The sequence below is a fragment of the Urocitellus parryii genome, chromosome 8 (assembly GCF_045843805.1).
Source record: "Urocitellus parryii isolate mUroPar1 chromosome 8, mUroPar1.hap1, whole genome shotgun sequence".
NCBI classification, from domain to species: domain Eukaryota; kingdom Metazoa; phylum Chordata; class Mammalia; order Rodentia; family Sciuridae; genus Urocitellus; species Urocitellus parryii.
The window spans coordinates 67,000,096-67,014,585 of record NC_135538.1 but is presented as its reverse complement, the minus strand read 5'-3'; the positions used below and the strand labels follow the sequence as shown (position 1 = coordinate 67,014,585).

Here is a 14,490-nt window from a genome sequence, read left to right as displayed (position 1 = left end):
TAAAATAATGTTTCATCAGTTGTTCAGTAACTAAGATATAACTAGAAAACTCCAGAGAAAATTTTAGGGTAGCAGTATAGTACAGTGGGGAAAAAAGACAAATTGACAATCAGGATTCTGAATTCTCATCTAATTATATTACTTATTAATGTCTCTGGGCTTTGATTTCTTCATATATTGAAAGAAAGAGAAAAACATAAAACTTTCCATCTCTTAATGATGTGATAAGGATTAAATGAGAAAATGAACATGTTTGTTCAGCATACACTGTATTTCTTACCCAAATCCAAGTCATAATCCTGAGCTCCACACATCTCAAAACACCTTTCTAATTTTTAAGTTGAATAAAGTGATACAGAAATTATAAAATTTTAAGATATATTTCATTATACAATTTTATTAGCATTCTCAAAACTTTTTTGTATATGTAAAACATAATAATGTGCTCTATATTTTTAAAGAATCACATTTTTAATCTAGGAAAATATATTGGCTAGTTTAAATAGACATTGCAACTTAAAAGTAAATTTTTCAAAATAAATTGTGACAAGAAAAGCCTACTAACTGGAATTATATATTTTAAAAATTACTGTGAATATGTATTCTCATGAAAGAATTATATTTAAGAATTACAAGACCTGAGAAATAATTTGCTTTCAAAACTGAGTTCTTTTTTCAAGCTCATGAAACAAAAATCATATCAACCCATCAAAATTGTTATCAGTTTTCATCATTACTCATATTTCATATTATCCTCTTATCAAACATACAATGGGCTACCACATCAGGAAGTACCCAGATAAACTTGCCTTTAAGTGACTAACCACCCTTGTTTGGCTAGGGACTCACCAGCATCCTCTCTCAAAACATTAGTTTTCCTCAATATGGTACTGGATTTGTTTTCAAACTCTTAACAGAATCATTGAAATTAAACAGGAGGAATATTATAAAGGCAGACCTGGATTGAATCCAGAGACAAGCACTCTTACAGCAATGCACTGGAATTATGCCAGGGAGAGAAGTGCTTTTGCAAATGAACATGGTTCCATAGTTAAGTTTAAGGTATTTAATTCCTTTGTCAACATCACCACGTCTAAAAAATTAAGAAAGTTATGTCATAAACAATTTACCTGACTTACAGCCATGTACATATAAGAGACCGTAAGGAGGCATCTTGCCTTCTTTAATCATTTTTTTAAATAGACACTTACTATTAATACCTAATTCCATCTATCCCAAGGCAGGGTTCATGGAGATAGCAGTGGAATAATTTTAGTTTATTTGTTTAGGTACATCATATAACTTGCAATAATCTTGGTATTCAAATGTGTTTTCAATTCTTAAAACTAAAACAATTAATTTTAATACTACTACTTTTAAAGAAATGGTTTTGCTCATTTGGAAGAAATTGGGAACTTTTGTTTTAATAGTAAATATATCTGTTTATTGTGGTTAAAGTCTTTTTCTTATTAAATTTTCTACTTAAATGTATAGAACTCACACACTTCCTGATTGCTTTTTCTTGGAAAATAAATGTAGAACTCATTGGAATTAAATTGCACAAAATGAAACAAAAAATTACTATGATTTTCATTATAACATTTAAATTTTAAACCAGCAAGACCTTTGATGTTATTTCCTATTCTGTTCTTAAGCAAATTTAATTTTGTACTTCTATATGTATATCTGTTCTTTTCTTATTTTCCATTTTTTAAATGTTCAAAACTTTTAAATTCTATTTCCAGATCAAGTAAGACCTGCAAAATATTAAAACTGGCTGCTTTTACAACAAAAGTGTAGTAGTGTTCTTAAAATTTTGAAATAATTATTACCGTGGAAACCACCTTCACTTTCAAGTAACTTCGAATGGATCAATAAACCTTTCACTGAATGATTAGTACACTAGCAAGAATTTGTTCAGTGGAAATACTTTTATCCATACCCTGTGCAATAGCATTCTACCTCCTAGTACTGATTTCTACATATGCTATAGGACCTAAAGGATTTTTCTACTAGATTAAAAATATTATCAGTGAGGGGCCAAGAAATAAGACTGAGAGTTAGATTTGACTCCCTCAAGGCGTATGAAAAGATTCTGCTAAGCTGTTCTATGAGACCTGAACCTACAGCATCTCTATTTGCTTTGCTTAGAGTTCACTTTACATTGTCACATAAAGTACAAAAAATAACCGAGTTCTGAGCCACGGTACTTTGTATGTTTAGCAACCATCCTAATAAAGGATTTAACTCTCCAAACAGTATGGAAAATATATTTGCAGTTACTCTATCTAAAAATGTTTTATATTTCCTAGAGAAATATAATGTGAGCAATGTGTGTCCTTTCTGAATTTCAGGTAGCTAAAATAAGAATAAAAAGAAACAGTTGAAATTAATTTTGATATTATGTTAAATTTAACTCAATGTATCTAAAATACGACTTAAGCTTGCAGTAAACATTTTTTAAAAATTACGTATGACATATCTTATATTCCTGTTTTGTAGTATGCCTTTGAAATCCAGTTTGTAATTCATATTTACAACACATCAGAATTCAGAGGAGCTACTTTCCAAAGTGCCAAGAGCTATATGTGACTGTTTGGGATATCACAGATTTAAATACATTTTAAAATTGTTATTTCTTCAGTTATTTCAGTAAAATAAAAAATTTATAGGGAAACAACATGATTTTTAAATGATATATGGGGCACAACATTGCTACATGTGAGACATTTAACTTCAGCAATGAAAAAGAATATTTACTAGGAATCTTCTTAGAAACAATAGTGATTTTGCTGCTAAAAGCCCAGGCCCTAGAGTCAGAATGCCTTAACTTTGAATGTAAGGGAAGGCAAATATTACTAATATAATGCCAAGCAAGCTAGTTAACCCTTCTTAGAGTCAACTTTCTACATTCTACAACAGACATGATAATCATACCTACCTCATTAAGTAAGCTAATATGCAAAGCACAGAATACACTGTCTGAAAATAATGTTATCAAGCAAATTCAGTTATAATAGGTATGATTAGCTCTAGTCCCCTCTAACCTACCTCATAGGCTGCTGTTATAGGATTATAAAGAATATACAAAAGTTATTTTGGTGATGTATTATATATTATAAGTCATATGTGATATAAGTAATATAATTTTATAATAAGATTTTTTCAGGACCTACATGTAGAATAATATCAATATGGAAGGTTTATGTGGCATTGCTTTAAAATGAAAAATAATGACCAGTCGACCACATAATTATATATAAGAGAAAAGCCTGTTTTACAAAGGAAAGAAAAAAGATTTAGTAATTTATATGCTAGTATTGTCTGAAAATAAATAAAGAACATTCAACTGATAAACAGAGATAACTAAAACTTCACTTTGGTCCACTTTCACAAAAATGTGGCCCATTGTAACATGACTTTCAGAAGACCACTCATTTTAACTTCTAGTCCAGTAAAGAAATACATCTTTGATAGAAGTAAATGCAGTCTTATAAAGTGAAATACAATGAGTTTTTATCAAAGTTATATTATTTGTAATAAACATTTCTAAAGTTTGAAAAGGTATTATTTTATGCCATGCCTATTTGTGGAGCTCTTGTTAGCAGTCCAGTTGAACTTCTATTTTTCACTCCTTAAAAACAGGAGAAATCACATTTCATTAAATCCTGATTAATGTCACATTAATCCTCCTAATTCTAGTCCACCTATCTGGTCTCCTATCTTAAGCCCGATAGCCCAAAGTGAAACTGTTGAGTTTCATATCAGGACAAATTAATTTTTTAACAAATATCATGGTCACCAATATTTACAACACATCATTAGTGCAGATACCACACCAGACATTTGCTACGTCCGATAGTGACTTTGTGTCAGATCTACTGAATTGAACAGATTATATAGAGCATATTTATTTATTTGAATCATCATTATTATTATTACTTAAAATGTTTGACATCTGAAGTAGTAAAAATATTCAAAGAATCATAAGAGCACATATTACTTACGTTCGCACATGTCCCCTTTTTGCTGGTAGCCTGCTTTGCAGATACATTTTCCAATGGGCACTAACCATTCTCCTTCTGCACTGCAGTGCATCCTGGGGGAGTTTTCCGCCTCTTCCTCTGCACTGCTGACACATGTCCCTCGAACCTCAACTAAAGAGGAAAATTCTGAACCAGTCACTGTATCTGGAAAGATAGCTAAGTTCTCAATAATGGACCAGCACTTCTTGTAGTATACTTTGACCGAAACCAATGCTATGCAAGCACCTACATCCTGAAAGGCAAGATAGAATCCCTTTTTGGACAAAGGTCCAATCTCTCTCACCTCAGTGTTAAGCTTCATCTTTCTTTCACCAAGGTCACCTTGGGTAAAACTTTCATCTGCAGCAATGGTGTCTATTTTTACATAGAGGTTTTCTCTTATAATCCTGCCAGTATCGTAGTCTGTTTCATAATAGTACAAATTAAAGGTTTCCTTGCAAGTTCCCAGTACTCCAGGAAGACTGTTACAATCCCTCAGAGTGAATTTCAATTCTACAAAAATCCTTTGTGCATTGCCTTTCGAAATCCAGTTAGTCCGCAGCCAGTTGTTTTGGTTGGGCTCCATGACCTGGCACACCTGGTATGTTCTTATTGGAGTATAATTCTCATCCAAACCACTAATTTCTTCCCACTGTGAAAATTTTAAAGAAAAGGTCATCAGTTATTCAGAACAACAACAACAAAAAAGATAACATGCTGCTTTTCAAAATGCATAGAAGAACTATATCCCAAATGTGGATCATTGAAAGTGTTATGTTGATTCCTATCTCAACAAAAACTGCAAACCAGAGAAAAGAAGGATTTCCACTTCAGCTTGGAACATCACTTATGTTGCTTGCTTTGTTTGAACATACAATAAATATTTCATTTTGTTTAATATCTGTTTGCTAGTATATTAGCATTTCTTTTTGCATGTTTGCTTATGTCTATATTCTCCACTGAGATTACAATTTTTATAGACTAAGACTCACAATTATTTAAATTACCATTTAAAGTATATACACTTGGATGCATGGAAGAATTTCTGAAAACTCAGTTGACATTTTAAGTGGCCATACTATACTACAACTTACAGATTACCTAAAAACATGGGGGAGAAAAATGCCAAGAGAAGTGAAATATAAACATATTCGATGACATGTTATTTAAAAGGTGAGATATATTACAATCTTTTCAAAATGAGCTATAAGGGAGTAGCATTTTACAGAGTTGTTTATATATTGATGTACTGTTTTAATATTGTACATAAAGCCACATAACCATAAATAAATAGTTCCAAAAGTGATTCGTCTTTATAAAAATTGTTTTCAATAGACAATCAATAGACATGACAAATCAGCAAGTTGTACCTCATTTTGTAATATGCTTAACATCAGAAGTTTAAAAATGTCTATGCATATTCTGATACAATATATACTACAAACCAACCAAAATTATGTTTTCACCAAAAAACAAAAAGAACAGGCAGTTTAGTAACAATTTCAAAGATTGTTGAACCATATATAGTATTACCTAGTGCTCAGCAGTAAAGAATTCATTTTATCTAATAGTCTTAAAAGCCTAGAATAAGAATAGTTTCTGTTATTTATTACTCTTATTGGGAAATTTTCTATTTTACATTTATGATACCTTAATACTGAAATGCATCTACTTGTATTAATTTCTGCAATCACACATGTCAAGTATAAAATTATAATAGTACGAAAGTCCAAAATCACTTAGGATATAATATTTAAACTATTGTTTCAAGAAAAGATGGGAAAACAATATAACAAGTATTTGATAATGAGTTTTATTTGTTAAACATGATTAGTGTATCAATTTAATTGTTCTATGTAATATTATTATCTACTTTTAAAACTGTTCTTAGGAAATTAACAGAACTGACAAAATAGCAATACATTACAATTTATAAATTTCTTGTAATAGTTCTATAATATTAGCTACAATTTTATTGTGGCAGGCTAGTATCGCCAAAGGTCTTCATATATAGTAAAGAACCAATTTTCATACTGCACCTTCTTTAGCACAAATTTTGTTTGAGTAGTTAACAGTACTCACATTTTTTTCTTTGTTTCAGTTAGTTGCCTATACTTTGTTCGGCACTCAGCCAAATATACAAAATTTATAGATTTGGATGAATAGAGTTTGGTCTCTTGATTAGATTAAATTTATCAAATGAAGTAAGATTAGTAATGTTAATCTACCGAAAAAAAGCAAAATCCTCAAAGATAAATTTACTCTTTTTGACAATTCCACAGTTTGCAGAAACTAAGGCTAACTTAAAAAGCAATATATTTCAAAAATTCCTATATCTACCTCAAGAATATTTTTAATCTATGCATGAAAAATTAATTTTATTTCATATGAGGCTCAATTAATTAAAATTTGTATTTAAATTGCTTTATTTCTGAGGAGAAATTTTCAAGAAAACTGTGATGTAAGTAACAAATAGAGAGACTACATAAATAGATTTAAAGCAACTCTTGCTTTATAATCTAAAACTGCAGTCATTTCAAAAATGACACTATTGGGAAAGGTGTCTTACTTTAGGCACTGAATTTTTATAGCATACTTGCAAAATATTTTTTTCAAAATTTATGTGTTCATAACAATATTTTTCCATTTTTCCATTTAATCATTTGAATCAATCTGTGTCATACATGGAAAATATTGTCAATCCCATGTTCTAATAATATTTGTTGATTCCTACTGCCATATATGTTTAACTATTAGCCCAAGATTCTCTGGACTGATAAAATGCCCATTTGAGCCCAAGATAACATTGAAAGTCATATTATAATTTTGTGCATTACATGAGTGAAATACTACAATCATATAACAGTTTACTTCTCCTCAGGGAGAAAACTATGTTCTATCTTTATTTGTTTTAATTGATGAATGGTAGAAAATATACTAAATCTGTTACTGGCAAGAAATGTGTTTCATTTTCAATCATTAATATCTTTCTTTTTTATTATGAATATTATTTTACTCAGGGAAACCACTTCACTTTCAGGAAAGTATTACATTCATACCTCAAACTCAGTGTACTTTTAATATTAATCATGAAATATTTGTCACTTTTTCATAATTTATTGTGACTAGTAGAGATAACTGAAATATGATCTAAAATAATCTCTCAAAAATTAATGTAATGAAAACTCTGAATATTTTAGGCAGATTAAAACTGTCCACATTGTGCATTCTTAAAACTAAATTTCAGTTCAAGACTTATTGATTTTATGATATTGTTCTTCTACTAAAAAATCCCTTTCAGACTTTCATTCTTCTGTTTGCAGTATCTAACAGTTTTTATATCCTTAGAATTCAAGCTCTTTTGATTCCAGATTTCCTCATGTGGTGAAGCAAACTTAAGTAACACTGTATGTTCTCCTTTCTCAAAGCATTTTGCCTTAATAAGGGATGAAGAATGTTCCCTATCCCACAATTAGAATTAAGACAGTAAACCATGGCTAGTAAACAAAATGTAAAAAATGTTTTTCTAAATATATTAAAAATATTTAAAATGTCAACATTTTTAAGGTTTATTCCTGTTCTGATGGATTTTTATTGTTACATTTACTGTAGCAGATTTTTTTACAGTAATATGTCATTCTGCCATCACTACAGATTAATAACAGCAGATATCATATGATATAAATATGGATAATTTTTACAGCAAATCTTATGCCTCAATGTTCAACATATTACATTTTTAGTCACATTTTAGAGTATTTTATGAAAGATGGTGAAACTAATTTTTTTAAAGGATAAAAGATTACTTACTATTTTAAAGAATTACACACAACCTATCTGGTGATTATATTACAGAAGTAAAAAGCAACAACAACAACAACAAAAAGAAAGGTTTAAGTGAGTTTGTCAAGGGAATGTCCCCTGTAATTAGCTGGTATTTATAGCCTAGACCCTGAGGTCTGATTCTACTCACAATAAGAACTCAAAAGCTAGGGTTATAGGGATATTTTTCCCCATTTCCCCAAGTTCTAAATATGTTTTATCTATTGAGAGAAATCAAGTCTCATAACACAACAAAACACTGAACAACATGTTTCGATTTAAAACACTTTAAATATAAGAATGTGAATAATTCCCCTGGGGAACAGAGGGAGATTTTGTTTCTTACTTTAAAGAATAAATGATGGTATTTTATGAGTAGAAGTACGTACCCCATTGGGTGGAGAGGAAATCCATTCCAACTCTGTTTGTTGTGCTTTAGAATCCAGCAGTAGTACTGAAAAAGAAAGTTTTATTTCCAAATGTTACATGAAAAGTTTAAACATATCTGTAAGCATTTTAATATGAAATTTTTAATATAATTTCCACTATATGATTTATGATATTCAGATAATTATTTCTATAAATGAATGATGGAAAGAACAGCTACTTTATAAAAGTATACTCTACTTTCTGAAGGAAAAAGGATAGTAAATACTAGTATATTATTTGGTATTCTTTAATTTAAAATATTAAAATAAATTTTAAGACATAAAAATTAACAGTAAAAAAACTGAAATGTGATACACTTACTGTACAGCAACTGCAAGTTATAGTTTTATAAACCATTGAACTCTTCAGACTTTCTCAAATACAACAGCATGAATATAACAAGGTGCAATTCTCATATTACCCTTCAGTCAGTCACTAATTTATAATATTCTGCAAATTGTACTTCCTATTTTCTCCTGAGAATTGGAGTTTATTAAAAAAAAAGAAACTTTTCAGTGTTTTCTCTCTTCCCAAAATAACTTATACATACCAAAACTGTTAAGCAATATTACAAGAAAAACAAATTGACTAATATCTACAAGGCATATTTTTTAGTTAATCAAACATCAGCTTTGAGTATTTTTTAGATTTCTGAATATTTCAATTAGCAAATTCTCAAAATGGTATATCTAAACTCTGAACTGACTTCTAAAACCAGTTGTATTCCACTTTTTTCTATCAAAAGGCATAGTGTAATTAATTAAATATTTGTAAAAGCATAATAAATATTGTGAGTAGAATTCATAGTATAATGCATTAGAATATTATACATTGATACACATCATATTTCCAATTTGATAATTTTATTGCATTTTGGTCAATTACTCTTATAAAGACAACTCCTTGGATCAAACTGGATTCAGAGTTACATAAGTTAATGGATTTAAAAATATTTATCTGACTACTGTATTTTGGCAAATTCATTAATTTGGTCAGAAATCATATGAACATATGTTTCAGGGTATGTAAATATATTTAACATTAACCCTAGCAAAATGTTAAAATTTTGACTTAAAAACATGTAGTTGAATGAGCTTTTTAAATACTGAACAATTCTCAATCACTAGAGGGAAAATGTGTACTACTTGAAAGGTAATGAAAACGTGTTGAGAAAACAAAGGAGCCCTTGATTATGCGTTCAACTGCTTCACACACGTCAAAGTTATTTCCTGTAACTGAAGATAAGTCATAGAGACATCAGTTTTTGTTTCAGTGTTTTACACTTAAGACTGTCAGGGAGTCTATGTCTTGAAAAAAAAAAATCTTAACCACAAACATTTGACTTCCTTTCAATTAGGAAACACACACTTAGAACATATCAATCTGTATTTCCATTTGTCACCATTAACAAATCGTTGGACTAGTGAATTTAAGTGAAAAGTAAATTTTAAAGTTTATTTGTACCCTCAGCAAGAGAAATGAAGCACAAGGAAACTGTGGGTTCCTGGTCTCTTCTTTTGAAACTGTTTGTTTCCGCACTAACAATAGACAACTGGATTCAAAATCCAGGTGACCTTCTCGGGTGGTTTGGGGGAATGAAATTAACATTGCGATTATCCTTTACTGCCATAGCCATTTCAACACCCCTCAGATCAGCCCACTGGTGGGAGCAAAGGGCCACAGTAGGGTGGTGATGACAAACAAGGGAGCAACCAACATATCAAAACAAACCAAAAAAACGACCACAGAGCTTTTAATCAGAAGCAGCTCTCATGTGATCGGTATATCACTTCCCCTGGTCCACTCTCACGATAAACCCCAAGTGCGTGCTTTATCCTTTCTGTTGGGAGTACCAAGAGCTATCCTCCCTTATCTCCACGGAGGCGCAACCCCGCAGCCGATCCGGATGGGGGACACAGGTTCAGGGCTGACTAGCTCCCCAACCTGCCGCGCGGGCCATCGTGGGTGGGTGCACGGAAGCTAGAACCAAGCGCGCCGGGACCCAGCCAGTCCAGGGCTGCGCGCGGGCAGCGGTGGCTTGCCGGGGGCGGGGCGGGGCCGTTGGCGGGGCGGGGCGGGGGCTCGAGACCGGCGCGCCAGCCGCGCCAAGCATCCATTAGGCTTTCGCCAGACCTGGGCACTCCAGGGAGCCGGTGGCGCCCTTGCTCCAGAAAGAGCCGGGAGCAGGAGAGACGCTTTCGGGAAGCGTCTCCTCTGAGGGAACAGTGGCGGCTACATTTACAGAAAAGAAAAGCAGCAGCTGCACTTAGCTTCCAGGCGTCAGACTGACTTATACCCGCCCTTCCAGTAGCGGGAAGGGAAACTGACCTCCGCGAGAGAAAGTGCGTGGGGAGAGTAGAGGAAGGGGATCCCTTTTATTCTTCCAGCCACTTCGAACCATCCTAGAGACTGAATATTTGCTCGAGGCGCTCAAGGCGCTTACCCCTGTGTGCCACGACGCCGCGGGCCACCTTGAAGCTAGTTCGCTCCCAGACGCCAGCTCTTGATCACCACTGAGCTTGGGGAGCTTAGACAGAGAAGTCGGGCGCACTTGCCGACCACCCACCATAGAGCAATCCCCTCCACCTGTCTTAAACATCTCACTCCTGCATTTAGAAAATGCAGGCTCCTAGAATCAGAATCCACTCCACGTAATTTGCACCCAGAAGAGCCAAGCGAGTGAGACATTCTGGCTGCAGGAACCTCTCCCCCTAGTGATGCAGTTATTTATAGCTTAAACTCCTACTGGAGTCTGCGTGTGCTCGCGCGCTGGTCTTTGCCGCGGCGGTGTAAACTTTTCCTCCGGTCCCGCTACTCAGAAGGAATCACGACAAGGAGACAGGGCTTCATGTTTCTGATCACAAATGCCAAAAGAATCCAAATGTGGATTTTAGTGTGTATGGTTGCGTATGTGTATTAGAGGTCGGTCCCTTTGCAAACACATAACCATTAGCTCAGAGGCAAGGTTTTCTCTCAATGGGTTCAGCGCCAACAGAGAATGCAGATGTGCAGTCTGGGGTCACAAGGTCAGGCTATTTGAAAGAGTAAAATATGGCACCGGGTTGGGGGTGGTATTCAATGAACGAAGAGGAGTGCACGAAGAAAATAAAAAAGCACCAAATCACTCAGTTTTCAGGAATAGAAATAGCGAGGACCGATACTACTCCCCTTCTTTATTACCACCATGACCTAAATCCAACAGATTCTTGCACTTCACACTTCAGAAACAAGGCTAGTTCGCTAGCCTTGTTATTCGTATTTTGCTTAAAATACACACACACACACACACACACACACACACACACACACACACACATATACATATATACACAGGGATATAGCCTGGAAGATGGGGTTGGGGGTTGTGACACCTATCAGAAGCAAGACACTTCCATTGACAGGATTTATTTTTCCTCAGCTCCAACTACAGGCATCGAAAGGTATTTTACCTTTTGTCAATGGTTCAAAGACGAAGGAAAATAATAATAATAATAACTATACACAGGCGTGTCTAGCTGGCCAAATGAAACCGGATCTTCCCACAAGAACTAACCCTAGATCTTCCTCAAGGTTTGGCCACTTGTACTGCAGGTCTCTGGGTCAAATGATTGGAGACTTCTAATCACCCAGCGGCATCCCATTACAAATTGCACAGCTCCAGCCCAGCCCCTGCTTCCCCATCCCTACCGTGCCCGCTGGGCTGCCGCTGCCCTACGGTCGCTGGGCCCCGCGCGCTTAGCGCCCTGAATGGAGACATCCCCGCCCGCCAGGCGCGGGGCGCACGCGCCCCGCTTCAGCCACCTTCTAGGCGTTATTGTTCCGCGCCGGCGGCCGAGCGCCAACCGCAGGCCCGCGCCGCCTCCACCGACGCAGTGAGCACTTCATTAGTAACCCGAACGTTCGGAGCTCACAAAAGTCTCAGGCACTCTGGGAAGGCTCCGCTCGCTGGAGGGCTGGTGGGAACGCTAGGAGCTGCGCTCCTCAGTCTCCAACCCAACTCTGGCCGAAGCTTCCATAGGAGGTGAACACAGTGAGAAGGGAGAGGAGGAAAGGGGTGAAAGGAGAGATGTGACCCGCCCGAGGTCCTAGGGAATGAGCTCACCGGCTGTCCCTTTCACCCCACCCCTGCACCCTCCAAAGCCGCTTCTGCCCTCCAGACTGCCAGTGCTTGAAATCTCGCTCCCACCGGATAGACGGCCCCGGGCACGGGGCTGCAGGAGGTTCGAGCAATCCTGGCTAGCTGCCTGCCAGTCCTCCAGGAGCTGCCTGAGCGGTGAGGGGGCGGAGAGCCGGCGGGGGAGGGTCGACCGGCGCCGGAGGCGCGGCCGGCAGCGCCGCGGACGAGCCGGCTCGTGCAGGTAGACAGCTAAATAAATAAGTCAGAACAAACTTTGCTTTCCCATCGCCTTACCTTCCTTCGCAGCCTGTGCCTCCCCCGTGTGTGCAAAGCGGAGCAGCCAGATGTAGCATAAAATAATCCATGAAGGGTACCGAGTTTGAAAAACCATGGTGCATGAGCAGGTTTTATTTTAGGTTTCAGTTATCTTGAGTCGCAGCTTTTTAAAATGCTGTTTGCTCCGAAGTGGGTTTCTATTATTATTACTGCGCTCCTTGCATCGATTCCCCTTCTCGGTCCCAGGCCGGCTGCTCCACGTTTAGATTTTTTTTTATTTCCCCCCCTCCTGTTCGTTCGCACCGTGTTTGCTGCCTGCAAGTCTCCGACTGCAGACCGGCCGCTTGCTCCACACTCCAATAATATCAATTAGGGGGGAGGGGGCGGGGCTCGGATCCGAGAGCCTCCGCCACTCTGACTGAGTGGCAGGCACAGCCGGCCTGCCAGGAGGCGATTCCCAGGGCCGAGGGGCGGGTCCCAGCGAAATGTCAGCCTCAACCTCGGGGGCGGAGTCCGAAACACGAGCCAATCGGCGCAGAGCGGAATCAGGTTGCGGGTCCAGGATTCCCTCTAGGTTCTGGCTCTGCTCGCGCTGGATGCTCGGAAAGGGAGGATGAGGATGGCAGCCGACTGGTGTGCGGCTGTGGGCGCTATGCTTTTAGCAACAGCAGCTTTTTGTGAGGCCGAATAAGTCGAGAATAACGCTCTCAGTTTACAGTCCTGTTCATAGCTCTTCTCCTCGTGGTTCTTTAGAAACCAGACGCAAAGCCAACCATCTCTCAGCTACCAAGCCTGGAGCCCGGACAGTGAAATGAGCTGTGCCTTTAAATAAAGTGTCTTTTACTTTTTTGTTCCAACCTCCGCGAGTCGGGTAACTTTGGTTTTTGCCATTTTTGAAAAGTTTAGACTTCTCTTTTTCTGTTACTTCAAGGGCAGTCGACTTGGGGCACCATCCCCCCCCACACACACACACACATACACACAATCCCTGGAAGACTAAAAGTACCCAAATGTATTATGTTTAAACAGTGTTTTCAAGAGTTTGTTTGCAACAACCCTTGGCAAAAGAAACAGGCATAGAGAAAGGAAGTCTTTTGTTTTAAGCTTCCCTTCATCTCCGCCCTATCATTTCACAATAGTTGGTTTACTGAAGTGGGACATTAAGAAGGAACCTTCACAGAATTCTGTATCATTTTTCTTACATCTTTATCATTGTCTGAGGTTTTTCTTGGATTCTTACACTTTGATCATTTCCCATTTCGCTGCATAAATTATTCTTAATTTTAAAGAAAGCTGCCATGTATCAAATCCATAAAGCCAGACCTTGATTTTTCTCAAATATTTACTGTTTTCCGTAATTATGCTATAATTATTCTATGAGTATGTTTCAAAAGAAAACTGAGAATAAAAATGTAACCATTTCCAGTTGAATTCATCCAACCCGAACAGAAAGGATAACTGCCTAGAGAAATCTGTTTTCTATTATACAGTTTTGGACACTTTGCATTCAAGAGGTGGGTAATATAATAAGAGAAAGAACTTTACAACTTTAATTGCCAAATCATCAGTTTTATAAGTCATAGAGTAATTTGATCATATGTTTAAGTTGAGCATCTTTTTTTTCTTATTCTATACTTCTTCCTTTAAAAAAATTCTCATTCATTCATTATTTACCTTTATTTCTGATAGACACAAAGTTTGATCCTAAGACTCCAAACTCTTTCTATCTGACTTATTTACAAACATAAACTAAATTGGTTATTTTTGGTGTGTATACTTAAGATTTCTCAGAAATTACAGTACCCTGGTATTTTTTTTTCC

The 14,490-nt window shown here is 36.4% G+C and overlaps 1 protein-coding gene across 7 annotated transcripts in view; it reads right to left on the bottom strand.

Annotated features, from left to right (window-relative positions):
* The window catches only part of Epha7 (EPH receptor A7), a 164,805-nt gene extending 152,006 nt beyond the window's left edge, over positions 1-12,799 (bottom strand). For 6 of the 7 annotated variants that reach the window (XM_026392742.2, XM_026392743.2, XM_026392744.2 and 3 more), the window contains exons 1-3: positions 12,688-12,784; positions 8,237-8,301; positions 4,008-4,677 (exon numbers count right to left, since the gene is read on the bottom strand). In XM_026392742.2, coding sequence (XP_026248527.1) covers positions 4,008-4,677; positions 8,237-8,301; positions 12,688-12,784 — 832 coding nt within the window. Of the gene's footprint in view, positions 1-4,007; positions 4,678-8,236; positions 8,302-12,687 lie in introns of all 7 variants that reach the window. The other variant, XM_026392745.2, reaches the window with a different exon arrangement.
* Between the last annotated feature and the right edge of the window lie 1,691 nt (positions 12,800-14,490).